Source organism: Artemia sp. Qi Xiang Cuo, chromosome 2 (assembly GCF_049724085.1).
Source record: "Artemia sp. Qi Xiang Cuo chromosome 2, ASM4972408v1, whole genome shotgun sequence".
Classification (NCBI taxonomy): domain Eukaryota; kingdom Metazoa; phylum Arthropoda; class Branchiopoda; order Anostraca; family Artemiidae; genus Artemia; species Artemia sp. Qi Xiang Cuo.
The window spans coordinates 90,282,790-90,308,319 of record NC_142795.1 but is presented as its reverse complement, the minus strand read 5'-3'; the positions used below and the strand labels follow the sequence as shown (position 1 = coordinate 90,308,319).

The 25,530-nt window shown below is 35.4% G+C and overlaps 1 protein-coding gene across 2 annotated transcripts; it reads left to right on the top strand.

The window, feature by feature from the left end:
* The first annotated feature begins 5,596 nt into the window (after positions 1 to 5,596).
* Positions 5,597 to 19,377, top strand: LOC148955783 (uncharacterized). 2 transcript variants are annotated; one of them, XM_089108347.1, is made up of 3 exons: positions 5,597 to 5,722; positions 8,115 to 8,273; positions 18,203 to 19,377. In XM_089108347.1, the coding sequence occupies exons 2-3, from the start codon at positions 8,156 to 8,158 to the stop codon at positions 19,330 to 19,332; spliced, it is 1,248 nt and encodes a 415-aa protein (XP_088964473.1). In that variant the 5' UTR covers positions 5,597 to 5,722; positions 8,115 to 8,155; the 3' UTR covers positions 19,333 to 19,377. The 2 variants fall into 2 exon arrangements, with proteins under 2 accessions (XP_088964473.1, XP_088964472.1); XM_089108346.1 differs by having other exon boundaries at positions 5,599 to 5,722; positions 8,112 to 8,273.
* Positions 19,378 to 25,530: the final 6,153 nt, after the last annotated feature.

Below are 25,530 nucleotides of genomic sequence, written 5' to 3'. Positions count from 1 at the left end.
CTTCGTCTATTATACCCCCCAGAAAAAATTCTTTTATACCCTCGTCCATAAAAGTTGCAAACTTTTTCTCCATTCGGTGTAAAGAGCTTAATAAACTTTAACATGGATTCTCAAACTTTTTATTGTTCTCATTTTTAAGCAGCAGATTTCTTGTAGCGAATTATGATCTATGGGTGACTTTAGCAGAGGACCATTTACTTCACCTGAGGTGTAGGTGAAGTGTTACTTTACAGGAGGTGTAGGAGACTTAACACAGTGGTGGATCCAGGGGGCGAGGGAACGCCCCCCCTAGCCTAGTCTAGAGTAGTATAATTTACTTAATTAACTCAAGTTTGTGTTAATTAGACTTGCTCCTAACGCTAGTTTATCGGACCAAACTATTTTGCCCCCCCCCCTAAAAAAATCCTGGATCCGCCCCTAGCTAAAATACTATAATAAATGTATACTAAATTTAATGCTATATGAATGCTACAAATATGAATACTACATATTATGTATTAAATGTGACTGTTTTCTAGGTTTGTGTAAAAAGTGATTCTTCATAGTAGCTGATGTGTACCTATATATATCTGCAAATAATTTTATGAATCATCTAGCAAATCAATTTAGTTAAAAAAAAATTTAAATAAATTCCAGAAACATTTTTTTTGCAATAAGGAGGGAGCTACCAACCCGCGGCACCCTTATTCAGGCTTAGACTGAATGAAGAGGGATATCAGAGGTTAATTCCCTTCTTCTTAATAATTGCTGCCTAGTTATAAATGAATGAACATAATTTTATGAAAAATTAAGCGGAACAACTTAGTTCAATGAAGCGTTCAAATAAATATCTATATTACCCTTTTTTTCCTTTTTTTATATAGAAAATATAAGTAATTTGTTTCTGAGAAGAATTACTGTTGTTGTTTGATATTTCCTAACATAAAACTGAGTGTCACCTATACACCTAAACACAAACATCGCCTACATTTTGTAGTGGAAATTCTTCAAATGTCAAATATTATGATTTATCTTAGTGTGTCTAATATAGTATTTGTATTTAGAAATTGAAATTTTTGTTCAAGAGTTTTTGTCTAACTTCTGACTAAAATGAGAAATAAAAAATTTCTTTTTGGTCCGTCGAAAAGACTGTGTATTTATAAAAATATGTCTATATTTTCTAAATGAAATCAATTTTATTCACTTGATCAATGTAATTTCGTATTTATATATAGCGTATTTATATATTTTATATATATTTATATATAATTTCGTATTTATATATACCTGTATATAGCTGCCTATAATTTTATGAATCATTTAGCAAATCAATTTAGTTAAATGAAACTTTGAAATAAATTCCAGAAACATTTTTTTGGGATTTTTTTTTGTAAATATCATTTTTGTAAATATTAACCTTTTCCCCCTATTTTTATCCTTTTTTATCCAGTGTCCTTTTAATTTCCTTTTTATCTGGTATCCTCTGCGTAACTTTTCAGGAACGAGTGTACTACTGCGTGAAGTTACTTCCTCTGCAACTGGGAAGCTCAGTATATAGTTTTTCGATACTTTTAATTAATTTACATCAGTTTGCACAATCAGTTTGCACAATCGATAGCAACTTGGATCTCTTTGGGGCTAAATTCTGGTGCAGTTCCCCAAAATGGGAGAAAATGCCACTTTCCCATAAAGTGGCATAAAATGCCACTTTCCCACAATGAAAATATACAATCGATAGCAACTTGGACCTCTTTGGGGCTAAATTCTGGTGCAGTGCCCCAAAATGGGAGAAAATGCCACTTTCCCGTGCTGTAATCTTTTTGGTCCTTTGAAAAGGGGAAATAGAATTTTTAATTTCCGTTCAAATGAGTACCGATCTTCTTGGTCAAGTGTATTGATGCGATAACCCTAAAAAAAACAAATAAACACACATCCACAATCTTTCTTGTGGGAAAAAAAAATAATAAAAAATTCAACATTTTTCTAGATGATAGCTTGAAACCACAATAGGGTTCTCTGATATTCTGAATTTGATGGTGTTAATTTTATCAAGATCACTTGCCTTTTTATGGGTATTTCTTACCTTGTATCCTTTCGACAAAACCTTACGCTTAAACCAGCTTATAATTTGGCAATAGCGGATTTAGCGGTTATTCTGGAGCATATTTTGAGTTAGCCGATAGTTGACACGGTATTGTGGATATCGGTGCTCAGCCGTATCGCACTAGTGGATTGATACTCTTGAAATATATTGGTAATCTTGATGTAAAAATTCCGGTCAATGTCCAAAATACGGTTGCTTCGTTTACCAATGCCAACGTTAAGCTAATTTCAGCAATAGCTTGAACTGATCGCTCTTATGTCCAGAACTTGGTCATGTGCGAGATGTGATTATTTACCATATATTGGGAATACGTTAATTTTTGCCGTTTTTCAGCTTTTATAGTTTTGATTCTTATGACTGACATAAAGTAAACTGCCCTAAATGAATGAATGAACTTCATTTCCCCATTAAAATGACATAATGTCTCTAGCAGAGTAATAAAAGGAAAGATAACAACTAAAAAGCATCAAATAAGAAACACACAAATATATACAAGCAGAACAACAAATGGACGCTAATATCGCAAGCATCACACTGTTTATTTTCCCTTAAACTCATATAAAACTTCTCTGGTCTTTTCTGAACAACCATGTACGAGTCCGGTATGTTATATTGGTTGCTAATAGCTGTTTTACGCTTCCAAGGAGGCACATGCAAATGGAATTTACAAAAACGGTAGTAACAAGGATATGTTTATTCTCGTCAGATAAGAGAACTTAAAAAGGAGAGAGAGCCAATATATGTGATGTAATCCTCATCGAAAATAGCTGGGCCTGAATCCGTCGACAATATGAATCTTTCGAACATACGATCATAGAGAAAGATTTTCGGACTTTACTAGTAAAATCATATATTAAAGACGTGTCAACTTAACGCTACAACACCAAGTTAGACGAAGATGAACTATACTTGAAGAAGATTTTATTATCTTCGGATTTAATTGGATTCATTTAATTTATCTCAGTAGTGTATAGACCCCTTTCTAGCAAATTGGCCATAGTTTTCTCAATTACAACAATTGCCAACTTAACAGAATTGTTATCTTATCTATGAATTTTAACCAGATTGATTATGCATATATAAGAAAAGTTTCTTCTATAAATAGAAAATGAGTCAAAATTAGGTCCACACTGGTTCTATGTTTAGGGGTCGGCGTCAAAGAATAGAAACATTACATTCTTAGACCAATATTTTTTGTCGGGGGTAAGGTTTTATATACCAAAATCGGCCCACCCCCATCGCCTGATCGTGGCTATGGTATATTTGACCCTTCAAGATGAAAATCAAGTAAAATAACCTGTTAAATGAAAGTGAAGAGAAAGTGAAGAGTTAATGGACTTTTGTACGCGAAACTGTATGGAAAAAGTAAAAAAGAAAATCCTGCAGTCAGGAAATGTGTAAAATTGTTAAGATTATAAATAAAAGCACGGAGAAGTCATGAAGAATTTAACAACTTTTCATAGACATTTTTGCGTTATGACCGCTCCCCTCTGCTTTCTCTTTTTTATTCTTTTTATTTTTTTTTATTCTGCTTTCTCTTTGTTTACAACATTATGAATTTGTCTTAGTAACAGTTAAATTTTATATTTTTAGAGCATTTGACGACGTGTTGTTTAAAAGCTTTCATGTTTTTGAAGTTTAGTTTTGTTATTTTAGTTTTATTTTATTTTAGTTTTCAGTTTTTTGATCTTTGATCAATTTTTTGTTCTTCTTACCTCTTACTAAGAATCCATACTTACGTTCACGATTTTCACTTTTGGTATTCCATTCCGATACCATGTCAACCTCTCCTTCAAAGAAAACCGTTATCTACAGCTGTGCTCATTGGAGAGACAACCAAAGGCCATAACCTGATTACGGAAATTTGATCTTTGGTGCGTGACAATTAAAACTCTATAGAATTATCCACTAGGGTGCTTTTGAGCTTCGTACCCAATGACATCATAACCTGTCAACGGGAATTCGATCTTCGGTACGTGACAACCAAAATTCTATAGAATTATCCCCTAGGGTGCTTTTGAGCTTCGTTACCCAATGACATCATTACCTGTCAATGGGAATTCGATCTTAGGTACGTGACAACCACAATTCTATAGAATTATCCCCTAGGGTGCTTTTGAGCTTCGTACCCAATGACAACATTACCTGTCAACTGGAATTCGATCGTCGGTACGTGACAACCAAAATTCTATAGAATTATCCACTAGGGGGCTTTTGAGCTTCGTTACCCAATGACATCATAACCTGTCAACGGGAATTCGATCGTCGGTACGTGACAACCAAAATTCTATAGAATTATCCACTAGGGTGCTTTTGAGCTTCGTTACCCAATGACCTCAGTAGACGAAGCTAAATATCATCATTAAACGCCGAGCACAGCAGAATAGATGTCATGCTTGTTTGTTTGTAAAACAAGTCAATAGTAATGCAGATATCCCCTTATTTATTCTGTCTTTAGGGTGGTTATCAGCCAAAGTTTACGAAACTGATTTACACATTATGCTATAAAATATCGCTGTGTTTGAAAACTTTTATTTCACGCATTGTAAATTCGAGCGTATTATCGATTTTTTTATTGTTGTTACAATTATCTATTGCAGCCAGCTTTCAGAATCCTGGATTTTCAGTTTGTTTGAAAAGCATTGGTCCGGAAATTAGAAGCAAAACTTTCATGGAGATCTTCTCTCTGATGGATTTTCATCGAAATTAATGAAAACCATGCATGTTTTTACTTATGCCCTGTAAAGTTTTTCAAAGTTTTTCTTGCGAAGTTTTTCTTATTTAGGAACCTTGGTAGTTTCAAAACAAAATTAACCGTTAATAACCAGTATTCTAATGCCATCTTCATACCACGAAATGCGTTTGAGTCTTTGTCTGACTACTGTAATATACTTAAAAGCGGAAAATTGGCACGGAGTGTTCTTGTCGAGCTTTCCAAGGCGCCCCTAAAGTCTTCAAGCTAGTCATGTCGAAGTAATCGAGAGAAATACAATCGTATTGACCTAATAATCTTTCCTTTACCTTATTTCATCACTAGGTTTCTTACTGTTCTTGCCTTTACTGATATTTAAAGGTAAATACATTAGTGTATATTCTATCTTATAATTTTGGGGTCCATAAATTTCTTTGTGTGTTTCTTTGATATCGAAATAAAAATAATAGTAAAAATTATCGTATTTTCTTTCGAATAAAAAAATCGGCCAAGAGGATACATTTGTCTGGTAAATAATTGAAATACAGTAGCATAAAAAGGAGCATTTTCATGTCTTTAATCCCCCCTCTAAGTTGTGGACCTGTATACCTCTATGGTAAACGTCTGTGTCATCTTTAAGTATTTTTCACCATTAAGAAAAAAACACAAAAAACTGAACAAACAACCCTGGTGACGCCTATATATTTTGACTTTTGTAGAGGTACGATCGCATGGCGCAGGGTATTACGCTTTTTCTCGGAACGAAGCTGAAAGGGCAGCAGCGAAGGCAAGTTTAGATGAGATGCGTAAGGAAACCCTGGAAAAGCAGAAAGAGGCAGATGACTTCAAAAGGAAAAAAGAGCAGGAATTGAAGGAAAGAATGAAGAAAGTGAGAGAAAAGAAAAGATTACAAATGGGGCTTCCGTTAGAAGAGGAACCTGAAGAAGGTAATGACTATTGTAATTTTGAATTTACTTTTTTATTATTTTTACTTAAAAAGTGCATCTATACATGAAAAAAAAAAAAAAAAAATCAGGAAGCGTACTTGCACCTTCTCCTGAGCATCTAATGTCACATACTAATTGGTTTACCCAAGTGGAATACAGAGGAGCAGGAGGTGGGGGAGTCATTTTTTCTTGAGATTGGCCCTTATTTCAAAAGTACAACTAGACACTTAATTTTACTTTCCACCAAGTTTGGTTGAAATATGCGAACCCCTTCTGTAAGATGTCTCTTGAGGCTCATTTCGAGCCCAAAAAATGTATAAGAACCAACTCTAACCTCTTTAATTTTTAAAAGGTTTGATTCTGTGCAGACTTGCGCAAGTCCTTGGTGTAATAGCCTACGTAAGGCTCTTTAGGTCATTTGATGCCAAAATGTGGCTAGTCTGTTTACCCCAGGTGATGTTTGAGACCCAAGCAGTGCTATGAGGGGGGTATTTAGAGATACTGCGTTTGTACTCCCTTCCACGTTGTTGTTCCAATAAGCTCCAAAACTCAGTTGTCTAAGATATTTTAGAAAAATAAATATAAAGTAAAACATATAAAATATGAAGTACAAACATATAAAGTATAGAGTACAATCATATAAAGCACAAAGTATAAAGACATAAAGTATAAAGTACAAAATATAAAGTATAAAGTACAAACATATGAAGCACGAAGTACAAACTTATAAAGTATGAAGTACAAACATATAAAACATAAAGCGCAAACAGAAGTGTAAAGTACAGAAATATAAAGCACTAGCATAGAGTATACTTTAAAAACACATTTGTATCGTGAAAACTAAAACACACCTCTCCTCTTGATTTAGATTCTTTTTTTTGTAAAGTTGCCGCAGAAAACAAAATTATTTGTCTTCATTCTCTTTTGTTGTCCCTTGTCGTATAGCCCATCTAAAGGATTTTTAGTTTATTTGTATTTTGTTGCTTCCTTTATGCTAGGAATGAAATGGGGAGGGGGGGAATAACATCTCTGTTTATATCGAAATGCCTTACAAAGTTAACCCTTTTGTCGCTGATGAACGATGACATAAACTTTACCAATCATCGTATTATTTTAAGAGAGTACAAGAAATGCAAACTCGTCTCATTGAGAAGTGTAAAAAGTAAAATTTATTATTATAGAATTTGGAATATACATTTTAAAGAAAATTAAAACATTATCTTGTATTTATGTATTTTCTTGGGGTATCCACATGAAATAAATTTGGATTTTCAGAACTTTTGTTTTCAGAACTGCAGGAAGAACCCTGGATTACAAAGAGAGATAAAGTGGATAGATAACTTAAGTTTTAATTATATCCCCTATAAACGATGTAAGTTTTCAACCATCAAGATCGTTAGAAATGAAAAAAAATCCAAAGAATTAATTCTTATTTATAATTTAATTGAAAATCAACGAGAGAGTAAAACACAAAAATTCTAGAAAGGAAGAAAGTAAGTCTAGGAAAAGCGATAAATAAAAGTAAGAATAGAAGAAATTTGAAAATAGCAAAAGTAACTAATAATATGTAAATTATGCAAAAGACTGGGAAGTTTAAATAGTAAAATTTATTACCATCAGTTGAAATATACAAGTTCGAATATAATTATCAGTTGGAATATACAAGTTAAGGAAGTTTAAAGTATTATCTAGTATGTCAGTATTGTATCGGTGGTATCCAGAAGAAATAACTTTTGTATTTTCTATAGTTCATAATTCTATATAATTGTATAGAATCATAAACTATAGTGAGAACCCCAGTGAGAACTATAGTGAGAACCCCAGTGAACTATGAACCCAACTAATAAAACAAAAATTTATCTTGATTGAACACCCCTCATAGTAATATTGGGAATTAGTTAGTGAGACTTTGTTGGGCAAGAAATCGGTTCAAATTCATTCATCAGCTTATTTTGAGTAATTAAAATGTTTGATTTTGTGATTTTAACATTAGTAAAAACCAACGCCCAACGTCCCTTAATGTGTTGATGAATAAGATAGAAATTCATATTTTCATATTTAAATAGATTTTACTCCAGATTGATCTATTAGATTAACCCAAATTTAACCCCTAGTTTCCAAATTTGATTTAATCTAAGAGCCTAAACTATGATAAAGATAATATAAAAATGAGTTCCAAAGAGTGAACAGGAGAAAATATATAAAAAATAATAATTGAAATAACCTGAAGACGTTTCGATTTCGACTTCAGAGTTTTCGGGTTCATTTAGTTTCAATTTCTTGGTTTGTTTTATTTCTGTCTAATAGAGAAAATATTTTTATTTCAACATTCCCAATAAAAGAAGTAGTATTATTTCCCCTTCTTCTATAACAGTTTTGATAATTTCAGCAGCTACTGTTGAAGATGCTCTTCCAAAGTAGATTGAAGAAGAAATGCCAGTGCCGCAAGAACTGCCTGTTGAAACAGAGACAAAAAACCCGTCAGTTCGTCCGTGGGATATTGGAAAACCTGGTGTATTTCCTCCAATTGAGATTAAACCTACCAGAAAAGGTAAGGACTAAACTTACCTTTATTTTCAATTATCTTTGTCAGGTTTCGGTTTAACTTTTAAGTTTTCACCCTCGTATAATGTAACCATACTAACAATTTTACCAACTTTAGCCGTTTTTAATATGGTTTTTAAGAAACGTTTTAAATTTTTTTACAAGGACAGGTAGCAAGCTCAAACCGACTCAAATAGCACTGGACCCCGGGCACTATATTGCTAAGCAGAGATCAATCCACAGCTCTATCACAATGCTAGAGAATCCTCACCTTCTTTTTTATTGTGTGTAAAGTATCTTTGGTGACCGTCACCAAAGATCTTATGGTGGATATTACTCCCTTATTACGGTAGTTGGCTGAGACATTGGTGAATATTTAAGAATATTCTAACTGAGTAACTGAGTAACCATTTCTAACTGAGTAACTAAATCTTACTGTGGATTTGTCATGGTAAATGAAGGAAGTTGATTCGTTCCGTCATGCAAAGTGACAGTTTCAATTTGGATATTATATCACGCAAGTAGTTACATTGTATGTATTCATTATGTTTTCCCCATTTTATGATCATAATCATTATAGCTATTCCGGTCTGATACCAAAAAACTGTATTCGGTGACTATAGAGGAGTATAATTAAAACTCATAACAAGTAAGAACCTTTCTGTAGAATTGAGAGCTACCTAGTTTAGGGACCACTTAAGGAATGGTCCTTAAATCTCGAAGATTGAAGTGTGATTCCTCTAATTAAAAACACTAAGCTTCAACTTCTTGACATTTTTATTGATCATTACCAAGGCTTTATGTTAAGTTTTCTTTCTCGTATACTCTGAACATAGTTACGATTTCACTTCATTTAGCTGTTTCTTTTTTGGTTTAAAAAAAAAAAAACGTTTTAAATTTGACTTGCTTTTTGGTAGTTGTAGGTAATCATTAGCGTCCGCCAGATATGTCTGTTTGTAGGTTGTGAGTTCAAATTCTAAAATTCAGAGACTTGCCTAACGTAAAGTTGAGAAACGGGAAGTAATGAAAATTAACTCTCATGTACAAGTTTTTCATCTGCCAATAAGCATAGTGCCTGAGAAAGTTACAGGACAGAATTTTCATAAAAAATAGAAAATAACTGACTATAGGCCGATAACACTTTTGTTTCATACTTTGTTCTGCTAATCTTGTTCTTGAAGCAATAAATCAATTTGTGGCTGGTTTTAGAATTCCTTCAGGACGTTGTAACTACACAGAGCACCTACGTTTCTTCAGTGGTTTGGCTCAACTTCGCTCAAATTAAATTAATTAAGTTAAGTTTATCAATATTTTGTTAGGAATTGTTAACAGTTTTTTTTTCAAATTAAAGTTTCGACCCTTGCCCTGGCTGCGTTGTTTCTTGTTTTACAGATCAGAATGTAAAAAAAAAGTATTCCAATAACTGAAATAATGAAAATTAAAAACTTAAGGTAAAAAAAAGAGCGTCTGGATAGATCTCCACTATTTTAGTTTTTTGTAATCTGATGACACTCTTTAAGTACTTTAGTGTAATTATTATTATAATAATGTTACAAGATGTTAAAAGTAGAATAGGCAAGGCCCATGTTGTTGTTTTTTTTCACAGTTGAAAAAAGTTTGGAAGAATAGGGAGACGAGTCTGCGAACCAAGATTTGAATATTGGTAGCTACATTGGTCAAGCATGGTTCTAAAAAGCAGATTCTTCGGAAGACATTTGTTTGATATTTTCTGGAGGAATTGTCTACAGATTTTTCTTGACAGATTTTTGTTTGACTGACCGTATTTCAAATAGTAAGCTTGACGAAAAATGTGGCTCGAGGGCTATAATCAGAGAGCGATTGAGATGGCTAGGGCACGTTTTCCAGGTTTAGAACACCTCGATCCACTTCATTGATCTTCTTGTTACCCAACATCACTTCTTTATCTTGATTTATTCCTATTCTAAGTGACTTGGTCTTCTTACCATTAATTTTCAAGCCTATTCTTGCACCATGTACTCTCATAAACTCCAAAAAATCATTCATTTTCCTAGCCTTTTTATCTAGGATGCTCAAATCGTCAGCATAATCTAAGTCTATGAGATTTTTGCCTTCTTATTTGATTCCAAGCTACTCCATAGGCTTTGCCATGTTCCTTAGGATAAAGTTCATCAAAATGAAAATTTTTAGTTGGGATAGATCGCAATCTGCTTAACTCCTGATTCAGTACGAAACCTAAAAATCTTTTTCTGATCAGCTTGAATATCTTTAAGTTTTTGGACAGAATCCAAATGCAGAAGGGTACATAGAAATATTGGCTCCCCAAAACAGGCCGAGAAAAGGGAAAAACTTGTCCTCGGCCACTTTGTATAAAAGAGGTGTCCGCAGAAACTTGTTTGGAGGATTCGATCGAAAAGTTCTAGTGTCCTCATTAATAGCTGAAGTTATCGGGGGGGGGGGGGGTAGACACCCTCTCTTTACGCATTATTGTTGCCTCGTGCCCCCTCCCTCAAAAAAAAAACACCTTACCCTTGAGCCGGAAGATAAAAGTATTTTGTACTTTTTTCTACCCAAAATCATTCAGAAGGTATTTAAGGAATGGTCGTTGATTTAAGATGTTAGCATTACTAACCTTAGCAAAAAGACAACAAAAATGCATACTTCAAAAATGACGCTGAAGAAGTTTATAACTCCGAAATAAATCAGCTTATTCTGATTTATAATTGTTTAGGAATCACTTAGAGAATACTACTACTACTATTAACAACTCACCCCTTCACCAGGCCGCCTTAGGCCAACACAGTTAGGCACGCTCGTCCTCCATCCCAATCTATTCAACGCCTCCCTTTATACACCCTCCCAGGGAGTTCCCATTTACTTAAAATCTTTCTTTATGACGTCCTTCCATCCCAGACGAGGACGATCTGCTTTCCGTTTAGCCCTAGATGGTTGGTCGAAAAGGGCAATCTGTCATCCTTCATCCGCACAACGTGCCCTAGTCATCTCAAAATTTCTTTCATTATAGCCCTAGAAAGCGTGATTGAATCACATTTTTCGTACAACCTACTGTTTGAAATACGGTCAGTCAGCCGGGTACACAGAACAAATAAAAGCAATTTCTCTGGAAAAATTCTAGCAAATCTTCATCCGCTTTTCGAGTCATGACTGTTTTATGGTGCGATCCCAAATGATTAAATATTCATCATTGAGATCATATGACAACTGCCTTAATTAAAACGAATCCTAGGTATTGATCCCAAAAACGTATCACCAATGGATATCATCGGCTAATCGAGCCTTACTTTATCGTTGATGGTAATTTGTATTATTTTTGCACGAATGGGAGGATATCCTTTAAGAACTGTTCTAACTTAATCGCAGGAAGTTTATAGAACAGAAGAGGTATCTACAGAATTTTGGATAGAACTGGTGGTTATTGAAATTCGAGGAAGAGTTTATTTCGTCAAAAAGCCTTAGCTTTAAATCACTTTTCAAGGACAGAACCCAATCACAGGACAACATGGTGCCGCTTTACCAGCTAATCTACAAGTATTTTCTGTATGTATGATTGAACCCATGGTCGCAGAAATCTTCCAGTTCCCCATCCCCAACTTTATACACCTTTGTATTTTGCATCTTTTCATACTCGTTATCATTTAGAGGTCACTTAAGAAACCATCCCTAATGTTTAATGATTAATAATAATAATAATAAGGGTTTATATTTAAATCAAACAAATAAATAAATCAACCACCAGAAGCAACCTTGTTTAGGCTATACAGCCTTCAAAAAAAATCCTGATATCTACATCGCTATCAACAACGTAAATCAATAAATAAATAAAAAAGAAAAGAGAAAAAAAAGCACGGTACAACATCCTTCAACTTAGTGCAACTCCTAAATAAAAAAACAAAAAACTATAACTACTTATCACCGTTCTCTAACTACCACCCTCATAAAACCACAATAAAAAAGAAGCAAAATGTAACTGATAGACTCCTCAAGAGAAAATAGTTAAGAACTATTATAGCCACCAAGACACAGAAATAGTGACCTACATATAACACTACAAGTATTTTCATTGACTAATAATTTATTTGGTAAACTATTATAAAACCCTGGTCCCATGTGACGGATAGGGAAGAATGATCTTCGTGTTGAAAGTATGAGGTTGTGTTATCTGGATACTGTTCTGATTGAGTATTCATGTACATTACATCCAGCCACGAACATTTGACCGAAAGATTGTGGCAATAATCCACGCTCATATTTAAACAAAAACAAAGCTGAATAAAATTTAGAAACTCCAGTGTAAAGGCAGAATATGTCGTTCAACATATCTCCTTCTCACTGATGCAACTTTTTTATCACCACAAAGAACTCTAATAGCTCTAATGATGACGAATGAATCAAAATCAACGCAATAGCATTGTCTAACTAAAGATTGATGTAGTTTCCATGCATATTTTCCCCAGGGGGCATCATATAGAATCGAGGGTTATAGAAAGACTGGTTAAGGGCTTGGTCGATTACAAATTCAGAGGTCTAGTCCTCTTCTTAGGGCTAAAACCGATTAGAGGGCAACCTCCTACTGGTTTAACGGCCCATGTACCCTGCTTCTACACATGTCAATGGATTAAAATTTCAAGACTTCACTTTAAGCAAAGCAGTCAAAAATCCAAAATATCTGCCTCTAGGGTACCGGAGGTATCATCCCAAGGTTGTAGGTTGTAGATTATACAGATAGCCGTACAAAACAGAGGCTTTATATAATAGAAAAATAAACCTGTTGTACCCAGTTGAAGCCAGAGCCATGCAAGGATTTTCATTGTGAATGATCAGAGGCCCCAAAGTAATTTCCATAAGCCCCTTCTCCTCTGACGTCTCCTACTCTAAATTAGATCAACTTTTGATTTACTTGACTCAAAAAGATGGTATTGGAGTTTTCTGAGCTTGCTGATCACAAATCTGTGAGTAATTTAAGAATTTAAGTATGCAACATTAAAACGTGCTAAGTAACCTTTTGAAAATAGCGCTCTTTTTTTTTTTTTTTTTTTTTTTTTTTTTTTTTTTTTTTTTAATCAGTCTTGCAAGGATTTTTAATATATATGATTTAGCCCCTGTCCCATTCCTAACTTCACTTACATAGACATGATGAACCTCATTCAACACATGATCCCTGAGGGATTATTTAGGGAATTATTCTAAATGGTTAAATGTCCATGATTTGAAATATTCAATATTAATACTGACGAATACCATGCTGCCTTTCCATCATACAAAACAAGAAAAGATTAGAGGGAGTAGGTTTTTTTTTTTATATTGTATGCCACTGAGAATGACTGTAATAGAGATAGCTGAAATATCCGCTTGGCTTGTAGTATCTGTCTTCATAAATTTACTCCTTATGTTTTCTTGTTTTGTGTATTCAATATTGCAATTTGACTGTCCTAAATCAAAACCTACTTTGTATAGATGTCAGAAATGATTGTATTTCTTGCTAAATTCGACATTTAATAGATTTTGAGCATCCTCGGCCTTATATTGTAACGTATACGTCCAAAACTAAAAAACGCAAAAAAATCTATTTCACAAACAGTGTTGAACAGTAATTAAAACAGTGTTGAAATTGAAACTGTTTGTGTGTAACAGTTTCTAAGTTTGATAATTACAGATCTGAGGCTAATATTGGATCGCAGAAGCCGTAAAACAAAAGTTATCAACTAATATACTTCAGAAATGGCTTTTATTTCACTCAAGCTGGTATTTAAGAGTACTTTGAGTTTGCTGGGGTTAATAGCATAATACAGAATTCCGAAATCAAAAGACGCTAATTACTTATTTCACACCTGTTTTATTTCTAGCAAAGCTGGCATTCAAAGGTTCTGTGCGTATTGAATACAGAGCTAAGTCTAATTTTTATAGCATTGAAGTCTAAAATCCAAACAGATTAAGTATATATTCCCGCAAAGTTGAAATTCAAGAGTTTCTGATTTTGCTTATCAATAGTCTGACGCAAAATGTTTCAATATAAGGGGTCTTAAATCAACATATATTATCCACATATTTCACAAATAATTAACGTGTGAGAATATGCTTGGATTCAAATACTTGCAAGAGTTTTTAATCTGAATAATAAGGGGCCCCATGTCCCTCAAAACCCTTCTATTCTCGCCCTGGCAGATACAGCTATGTTGTACCTCTTTCTACTCACAATTATTCAGATAACATTTAAGGAATGATCGTTGATTTAAGATCTTGACTTTACTGATTAGAAAAAAAAAAAAAAACACGTTTACATATTTCTCAAATGATATTGAAAGAGTTTATAACTCTGATATAAATCAGCCTATTCGGCTTTAAGATTGTAGAGGAAATTATTTGGGGTTAAACGCCAAATTTAATTATGATCTTAAACGCCCCAAATTTTATCGCTAACAATCACAAGGATTGAAGGGTCATTGTTCGAAATAATATGATACTAAGCTCATGTTTTACAAGTGATGTTTGATTTCCACTACGGATTTCTAACCCTTCTGAATCATAGTTAAAATCATAGGACAACCTTCCTGATTAGAACGAATATAATCTAGATATTTCATAATTGGTCTTTGATATCGGTCAAGGCTAATACTTTAAGGTTCCTGAGCTTCTGGAATTCTAACATGCGTGCAATGTAGACAGTCAAAATCAGAACGAGTTAAGTACATATTCGAGCTGAACAGAAGTAATTCATTTATTTTGAGATGATGAAAGAACCATCTCAGATCAACTTAAAACTCACTATTCAAATCTGAGAAAAAAAAACACATCTTTTGAAGTGTGATTGCTCTTAGAAAAACCTACTAAGCTCGTGTTTTACAAGTTATGGTTGATTTCCCTTCTGATATTTCAGCTTCCATTTAACCCTAGACACTATTAAATGGTGATCTTTACTTTTAACATCAATAAAAGCACTCCTATATACCCTAGTATCTTGTATTGATCCTGTCAGTCTTCGGTTTACTATAACATAATCAATAAGGTTTGCTGTTTTACCATCACGTGAATACCATGTTAATTTATGGGTCATATTATGACCAGATACTGCATTGGCTATAACTAGATTGTTATATCTACAAAATTGCTGTAGTTTCTAGCCATTACTGTTTTCTTTTCCTATACCACATTTACCTTGGCTAGGATGCCATCTATCCCTATTTCTACCGATCTGGGCTTTAAAATGCCCTAATAAAAACACCATATTTATGCCAGGGACCGTGTTTATTTGTTCCTGTAACTGTAAGTAAAATGCATCTTAGTCACTACTATGTCCATCAGTTGGTTCTAAAAGGGCATATATTGCTATGACTGATACCCTGTACTTTTTAGGCATAAAATGAGCGATTAATATTCTATTATTAATACCTTTCCAGCTTAAATAGGATTTAATGGCTTCCTTATTCATAATGAACCCTACTCCCTGTCTATGGACCCCATCCTTACTGCATGAGTAAATAAATTGTATATCACCTAAGTTCATGTTTCCTATCCCTGGATATGAGTTTCTGAAACTCCTAATAAGTCCATTTCGAAGCGTTTGAATTCGTCAGTCAAAATGTCGATACGGTAGTTATCTTTTAACATCGTAACATTCCAACTTGCAATATTTACAAGTCTATTACCTCCAACTCATTATACATTCATGCCTACAAATATTATACTATGTAATAAATATTATATACAATACAAATGTTATAATAAAATGGACAGGGGCGTCCCGAGTGGCCCCCCTCAGCTTTTTCGGCATTAGGTAAAATTTTCACCGAAGGCGGAAATTTCGGCAGAAATATTCCAAAATCGGCCGAAGTTTGGAAGAATTCTTCATTTCTACAGAAAATTCGGCATAAATCAGGCAGCGATTCGGTAAAATTTACGAAGATCGCCCCCCGAATAAAATGAGCCTCGGGATGCCCCTGACTATTGGGAGCCAGCCCAATGTGGATAAATTAGCCAGAAAAGGTTTTTCAGCCCGAAAACGCCCGATAAAAAAAACTACCATCCGGGAAGTTACGACATTGGTAATCTCCAGGATAATCCCCAGGATTTTTTGAAGTTGAAAGAAACTTTCAAGGAACACTTAAATGCTAAACTGGAGAATTTAAAATTTGACAATGTAGAAGATGGTTAAATATTATATAAATATTATATATTATATACAACACAAATGTTATAATAAAATGGGCAGGGGCGTCCCAAGGGGGTCCCCCAGCTTTTTTGGCACTCAGTGAAATTAGGTAATCTTAGGTAAATAATTTTTGAAGTTGCTGATGGTGTCTTAAGGAAGAAAGTTAGGAACGCAACTAGGAGTATTAGTGAAAGGGCTTTATTTTTAATAGAGAGGAGAAGGGGCTTATACAAGAATTATCTGAGTGATAGATCATACGAAAATAAAAGGAATGTAAAGAAAGTGAAGAAAGCATTAAAATATGAACTAAGGAGGTGTGAAGTGGAGGCTAAAATTGGTGGATGGATAAAATTGTCGAGGATCTGAAAGATGCAGCTATACGGCATAATACTAAAATACTGAACTGGCAGGTTAATAAAGTTAGAGGCAGTAGTCAATCTAGACTTGTACCAGTTTAAGATAGGAACGGGGCCACAATTAGTGATAAAGAAGAGTTAAAGAGAGATGGGTAGACCATTTTGAGAATGGGCTAATCCGAGATAGAGTTGCAGGAAAAGATATAGAGGAAAATGAAAAAATTGTGACACCTCGGATGTGAAGGAAGATTTATTTTGCGAGGAAGAATTAGTGGCAGTACTAAAAGAATTAAAAAGTAATAAGGATTCAGGTGCTGTTTGGGTGGTAAATTAGTTTCTTAAATATGGTGGTCATGAGGTTAGAAATAAGTTACTGAAAATTATGAGTTTTGAAAAAGGGGAAGTCCCTTGCGATTTTAGGAAAACCCTTTAATTATAACCCTTTATAAAAGAGGTGATAAGAATGAGTGTGGTAATTATGGAGGCATTAGCTTGGTTTCTGTAGATAGCAAATTACTTAGTATGAAGTTACTTTTTCAAAACTCATAGAAGAATAGTGCAGTTTTAGGAAGGGTAGAGGATGTGTCAACCAAATTTTCTCTCTTAGGTTAATAATTAAGAAGTGCCTGAATCATCCAACTCCTTTAATCCTCATTTTTGTAGATTCTGAGCAAGCATTGGGTTCAGCTAATAGAATAGCTTCAGCGAAGGTCTTATCCTAATACGGTATACCAGACTATGTACGATAATAACAATGCTGCGATTAAGGTAGGAAATGAGCTTAGTTGCTGTTTTCGTATTAAATCAGAAGTTAAGCAGGGTTGTGTTTTACTCCCATTTATATAGCCATTTTCATGGACTTTGTTTTAAGGAGTGCAGGAAGGGCAGTGGGAGAACACGATATCAAATGGGAAAGAAAAACTCTTGGATGAAACTTTCCTAGATGAAAGTTTGAGTAAAATGAGTGAACTTTTAAAGGTTTTACGAGCTCAGGGCTCTAGAATAGGTATGAAAATTAATATTAAGAAGACTAAGTCGCTAATGGCTAGGAATAAGTGAAGATGAAAAGTTGACGTTGGGTAACGAAAAGATCGATGAGAGGAACAGCTTCATTTGCCTTGGTAATAATATTGGTAAAGACAGTGGAAGAAGTGAAAACGTTAAAGGTAGAATAGTTAAGGCTCAGTTTTTTTTCACAGTTGAAAAAAGTTTGAAAGAATTGGAAGATTAAGTCTACAAACCAAGATTAGAATATTGGAGGCAGCCTAGAACCAACCTGACCATAGTAAGGTGACCAAATCTTAAAAAAAGTGCGTAACTTGTGATTCCTCTTTTTTATTTCCCTTTATTTTGTTGTCTCATCTATAATACTTTTTTTTGCAAAACTTTTTTGTTTCTTTTTTGTTTTACTGTTCAGTTTATTTTTCCTTTCAGTTCTTGGACAAGGTGAATGGGTTGAAGAAAGACGAAAAGACCGCCCTACTGAGTTTGCTCCTCCAGTGGCTTATCAACAAAATAAGCCTCAACATCAATATAGTCAAAGGAAAGGAACACACTCAGCTCATTTATTTTTTACTCAACAGCAGAAAAGGACAACAGCTACGCCAACAACAGTTGAAAAAAGCAACAGTAACAACAACAAGTATCAACAACAGCAGCAACAAAAAGTAATTCTTACTCTGCAACAAAAAACTAATAAACCTGAAAACGCACTTGAAGAGAATCTGTCCATATCCAAAAACTCTAATGATTTAATGCATATTTGTGGCTCAGGTAAACGGATCACAACTGCTGACATATTTAATTCAGAACTAAATTCAAATATTGAACCGAATGATATAACCACAGAAACAATAAATGGAACCTCAGTGTCTATGGATTCGACAAAATTATATAAAAAGAGTTCAAATCTTGCCAGTAATAATGCTGAGGAAAGGAAAAATAATTCTGAGTCAACCCCTGGATTTTTGAAAGAAGATTTGAATGCAGATAAACTGCTGAAAGATGTTCAAGGTGTAGAGTCAGATATAATTGACGGAGACTTGGCAGCTACGGAATCAGACAGACCCAGGAAAGGAATGTCTAATTTTTCACGTGACTACGTAAGTGAAGAGACTAGCAATTTTAGTTTAACTGCTTGCTCATTTAAAGAAGACTTAAATACGAAGAAGACGCTCAAAAACGCTGAAAGTGTGGAGCCAGACTCAATAAACAAAAACCTAGTTGCTCTGGAAACTAACAGATTATGTAAAGGAAATTCGAATTTTGCAAGTAATTACTTAAAAGATAAGACTAGAAACTATAAACCAGGAAGTACACTGAAACTTTATTCAAGTGATATAACAACTAATTTCGATGAGGACATCAATTCCTCTGATAGGCAGAAATCTGCTATACCTCCACCTGCATCTATGGACTATTACACTTCGTCAGTTGTGAAACGGGGACCACCAATAAAGCGTCCGAAAATACTGGAATCCCTATCAGCTGGACTATCAGCTAATGACGAAAAGAAAAGTGTTGATCAAAAGAAAAAAGATAAGGGAATGCTTGCTTTATTTTGAGATGTGTTTTCTATTAAGTTGATGTCAGTAAACTATTAATTAGTTTTTGCTTGTTTGACGTGCGTTATTATATGTAGATCTTTAAAATGTGAAAAACTTGAAAATGTTTAAAATCACAAGAGGTCATTTCTAAGCATGGGGATTGGGGTCAAAATTCTTTGGGAGAAACTCGAAAAATTTCGAAGCCGGAAGAGGTCATTTTTAGGAATGGGGGTCAAACTTGTTTGAGAGAAAAAAAATACGAAATCACAAGAGGTTATTTCTAAAGATGGGGGCCAAATTTTGTGGGGAATATTCTAAGAGTTACGAAAACCCAATAGGTCATATCTAAGGATGAGGATGAGAGTCAAACATTTTTGTGGGGAAAAAATTTACGAAGTTACGCGTCATTTTTAGGGATAAGGACCGAAGAACTTTTTTGGGGAAAGCTCTAAAATTTACGAAATCACAGGAGGTCGTTTTTATGGTTGGAGGCACAACTTTTCTTCAGATTAAAGTTATTTGATAAGCAGCATACCATTAATCATGCCCCTTTGCGCAAGAATAGAGTAAAGCGAGGAGGAGGACCGTCTGAACAAAAAGTGTCCAAGAGGCAAAAGTTGCATCGAGTTTACTGCTGCCAATTTAATCATGAAAATAAAGGAAATTATTTGAAACAGTTCAAATTTCGGAAGGGGGGGGGGAAGACTCCGATAAAAGTGTCAAAAATGTTAGACTCTGAGTCAGTTGCTCTTTAATCGTTAAAGAAAAGTGATAGCTAAAAGAGCCAGGAATACTTATTTGATTTGAAAATTGTTGACTTGCGCTTACTTGTTTATTTTTTTCATATGAATCGCTTTTGCTTCACATGCCTTGATATGTACAGTAACAAGTACATTGTTGACTTCGATGGTTTTTTTTGTGTTTTTTTCAACCAGGGCTTCCTAGAACCCAAGGACTCTGCAAGAAAGAGTGAGTTACGATGGAGCCAGGTGATTTATGAAATGCAAACATGAAAAAAGATGCATTGCAGTATGTATGGTATGCATTTTGCAGAGGTTTCTTGAGAAAATTGACTTATTTTAAGGTTTCTTACCAAGTAACCCCTTGCTTATCTTTCACCTCCTCTCCCTCCCGCTATGAATTCACTCTGCTTAAAGCAAGATGTTTATCATAATATCCTTTATTCAGTAAACACTACAAACAACAGAAGAGAAATCAACAAAGGAAAAATATTATATCAAATAATCAGAAACTGAGCTTACATAAACAATAAATAATAACAAAATTAGAGGCACATGATAAGCAACTTTACAACTCTCGCCTAAAACAATGCTTTAGCAGCAGGTACCAACATGGGTGAAATTTCAGCATTTTGGTTGGAGGGGGAAAGAGTAGGTTCACATCCGAGAGTCTGAGATACCATTCAGGAGAAAGTGAGGTTTCGAGGGGACTTCCCTCGGAAAAAAAGCAATTCTAAGTATCTTCTTAAGCTTTTTCATTTCTTGAATTCCGATTCAGACGATGGCTCAGTTCAATCCGGGGTAGGGCCCATATTCTGCCAGATATAGGCTCAATCAGACTCATTGAATGGTAAGGTATTTCCTCGCGTTTGGTTATGGCCTGCTTTAAGAGCCACTTATTCAACAACAACTATTATTGACACATATGCTCACATGAAATTATCTGAAGAATTCGTAATGGATGAGCTCTTTGATAAGCTAACAATTTAGTTAGGTCCATACCAAGGTGTGACCTTCTGACATCTTGCAGGCAATTTAAACGCCTTCGTCGGTAACCGTGAACCCGACAATGAACGAGTTGTAGACAAATTTGGATTCAATGATAGATGCCAGCCAGGGGAAAGACTTGTCGAGTCTGCTCAACTGCACAACCTAGTCAGCCAATACCTTGTTCAAGCACAAACCGTTGTACAGGATTACCTAGAGATCTTGGGAAGGAAGGAGACAAACTCAAAGTCGACTACTTTCTAATATTTGGGCGTTGGAGAAGCTATATCATGAATTGCAGAGCCTTTAGAGGCACTGATACTCCGAAAACGGGTCCAACCACACGCTAGTGAAGTTCATAAACAACAAAATACAAGTAGGATATTAGGGAAGTTTTTTTTTTCCTATAAGACAGTAGAATACGAACTTCAAATAGATATTTCGACCCCGTATCCAAAGGCCGTCCTCGGAAAAACAAATGAAAAAAATATAAAGAAACTCGCATTAAAATACGATCATTAGAACTAAAATTCTTATAAAAACAGTCCTAGCATCACTTCTTCAGGGAAGTTCAACCAGGACTGGTATATCAAGTGAGGTGACAAAAGGCAAATCATTCGAGCGAAATAAAAATAGTTAAAAACAAGCTTTCAATGCTAATCTAACCGTTTTGGCTGCTAGCCTAGGTATTGTTTACTGGTTTTTTAACATAATTTTTAAATCGTTTTTAATTAAATTTGTGTAAAACGCATTAAGTAAGCATCCCCCGAAATCCTTATTCAAAGAAAGTGTTATTCCATCCCCCCCCCCCAAGGTACGATAAAGGATGCCTTGAAGACAAACAAATACTGGAACAATTCGCTTAGGGTTTTTTAATCCGTTCAGCATCCTGGCTCTGGGTCAGCGCTCAATATCGAGGACGAATGGAGGTCAATCAAAGAGAATTCAAAAGAAGCAGCCAAAAAGATCCTCGGAAGAAGAATACGAAAGCGTAAAAATGTATCTCTGATTAGACCATAAAACTGACTTCAAAGAAGCAGTAGCTGGGCAAGATAGGGCGATGTCGGACTTAGAGGACCTCGGGAAGCAATGCTATAAATCAGGTTGCCAGGACTGCCAGATATATCGGGATCAAGCAACAAAAGAAATGGAGAAGACTACACGGCACTCTAAGAAGGAATCCTAGTACCCTTCTCACCCGTAATGAAGGTATTAGCAGAAAGACGGATGTCTCACTTTCAGAATTTACTTAATCCTACAACGTCTACAGCAACCCTCCAATATCAAAAATATTTTCCTAAATAGGAGTAGCTCTCCTAATCAGTTCGATAAGGAAAATGGAATTAGTCAGTATGGCCCCTATGATGATGTCGATGGTGGACAACCAACTTTTCAAGAGATCTAGGCAGTTATCAAGAAATTCATGAATCGCAAATCCCCAGGAACTGCAACAGAAATCCTATAAGCTGTCCCAAACCTAGCTCCAAGACTTTGGGATCTTTTCAATACAATTTAGGCGCAAGAATCATTCTCCCAGGATTGGCGAGACTCAGTGGCGTCACTTTGGGGGGGGAGGGGGGGTAGTCATCCCCCCTCAATAATTTGGAAAAAAAATTAATAAGCCCATGCCCCTTGACTCTTTGGATGGACACCCCTCTAGCCCCCCCCCCAATAAAAATACCGAAGCTACGGCCCTGGTGAGACTGTTATCATCCCTCTATCCAAGAAGGATAAAAGAGCTGAAAGCAAAAAGTAACAGCGAATTCCTCATTAGCATAGCTGCGAAGATCTTTGCTGTTGCTCTTGTGAATTTCTTCAGATCTGCAAGAAACTCGACAGCCCAACCCAACGAAGCTGAATTCAGAGGAGGCACAGGATTCATCGATAAGCTCTTCACGCTGAGACAGATGCTCAAACACTAGCAAACAACAACAGGAATTTGTGTAGATTTCGTCATCGCTTTCAATTTGGCATTTTAATGTGAGTTTGGATGACAATGCTGAAAGATGCAATAACACCCAAGATCGTATACCTAATCCAGGCATACTGCAAACACACGTGAGACTGCATCCTGTCAATGGGGAGTTCCCATCTTTGTTCAATATTAAATTAGGTATGATAAAAGGTTTTATCTTCTCCCTAGAGCGTTTTTTATTTTTTAATGGGCTAGATTTTGAAGAAAGCCATGAAAGGGGGCGCTGAAATTGAAACAAGTCCAGATTTGCATGTCACCGATTTGGACTGCGTAGAAGATGTCTTGCTACTAGGTAGTTCTTTCCTAGAAACGCAAGAACTGCTCCAGAGAGTATCTGCAGTAGTTGGTCCCAAAGAATTGAAGACCAGTATTGAGAAGACAAAAATGGTAACAAAAGGTGAATCTCACCACCTCTAATGCTAAATAACTGCCAGATTGGGATAGTTAACAAATTTAAATATATCTAGGCTCAATCACAGACATTAATGGGAGTAGTACCACCTCCATTGGTTCAAACGCGCCCATAGGGAAGTTAATACAGGGAAAATAGCATAGGATTTCTACGGCAGTCCTCTGACGTCACGATACCCATAGGAAAAATAGCAATGGATTTCTGCGGCATGCCCTCTGACGTCACACCCTTGCACCTGTTTCTAGCTGGCATGATTCCCATTTTGGGCAAGAGTTCAATTTCCTTGGCAAGAGTTCAATGGTTGGGTTAGGTCAGGTGACACACCCTTTTGTTTTTCTATGACAAGCCCTCTGACGTCATATGACACACCCCTTTTCTGAGTATTTGTTGTTTCTAGGCAAAATCATGTCTAGACACGTTCCCAGGTGGTAGAAGCCCCCTGCGATTGTTTTTCTAGACAAAAACATGCCTCTCCAGGTATTTTTCCTCCTATACATATCCAAACATATCTCCCCAGGAGGTAAAAGTCCCCTCCGATGTTTTTCTAGACGCTTTTACGAAATCATATTCAAACATGGCTCCACAGGTGGTTGAAATCCCCCACGATGCTTTTCTATTAAAAGCCATAGAGAAATTTCCCCTTCAAAGTTGGCTATAAATATCCAGAATGGAAACAATTCATCGTCAGTCTTATATAACCAGTTGACAAGAAAGCAAGTACCTTAAATAATGGATAACTCCTATCAACAAGTAAGTCCCTTTCTCTCTAGTATACCCCCCCCCCAAAAAAAAAAAATATTTATACTTTGCTTTGTCTATTTAAAGCGTATATTTTCACTACGTAACCCCCCCCCCCCCATTCGTTACCATTTAATTCTTTAAAAAAAAATTATTCTTTTACTCCCAAAAGTACTTTTTTCCTATCATGAGTTCCATCAAAATAGAACCGTCTGCCTTTTCGGTCTAAATTAAAAAAACCAGGGTGCTATTCCTGGCACAAGGGAAGTTTCGTAAACAAGGAAGGGATTTATTAAGGCTACATGGTTTGCCGTAATTTATAGCAAATGAAAATAGGGGACGAATTGTCTGCAAAATTAATGCGTAATAGTCATGTTTTAGGATATTGAAATTATGTAAAAGGTGAGGGCATACGGTGCTTATTAGAAAAAAATATTTACATTCTAAGTATAGACAAACTTAATAAAATACAGCTCATTATTATTTTTATATGTTAAAAAAAGGATTTTTATGCTTTTCGGGTTTATTTCCAGCATGAAGTGTATTTAAATGTTTTCTAAACGGTAAAATGAGAGTATTTCTATGCTTACTGGCTGGAGATGTATTTCTCACAAATTTTACTTTATGCTTTGCCGAAAAGGAGTGACTTATTTAAAGGCTGAAAGGGGGTGCTTTGGGCCAATAGCAAAACTATGGCTTCCAATAAAGTTTTTACAAGTCTATTTATCAAGTTTAGCCTTCCTGGAAAGGAGGGGGGCGGATATTTTTGAGGGCGAGATCTAGATTTTTTTAACCTTTAAAACACTGCATATTATTTGATTTCTATTTGGTGCTTTCTTGAAAAGGAGGGGACTTATTTAAAAGCTGAACAATGTTTGAATATTTTTAGCATGAAAATTCTGTTTTCTATGGCTTTTGTAGGTGGTTTCTAGAACAGGGAACTAATGTATAGCATATATTTACAGTAAATAATATTATATACTAAATTTTTTCTCTTTTTTAGAATTTCCCCGCTCTCCCCCCTCCGAGCAAGAGAGCTAGGGGCAATGAAGTGACACTGGTAAAGACCTCAGTCATCAAATATGCTTCCCCTTCCAGACCCGCACTGCAAGCGCAGCCCATGGCTCCCCATCAAGAGAAGGTCAACCCTAACAGGGCAATGCCTGTGCAACCCTTGGCTCCCCATCAAGAGAAGGCCAACCCTACCAGGGCAGTGCCTGTGCAACCTTTGACTTCCCATCAAGAGAAGCCTTGCCCTTCTAGGGCTGTGCCATCCAGAGCGCCTTCCAGACAAGCGATGCCTGCAAAGGTTCCACCTGCATCACAAACACCAACCCATCAAGCTACAGTGCAACCAACGCAAG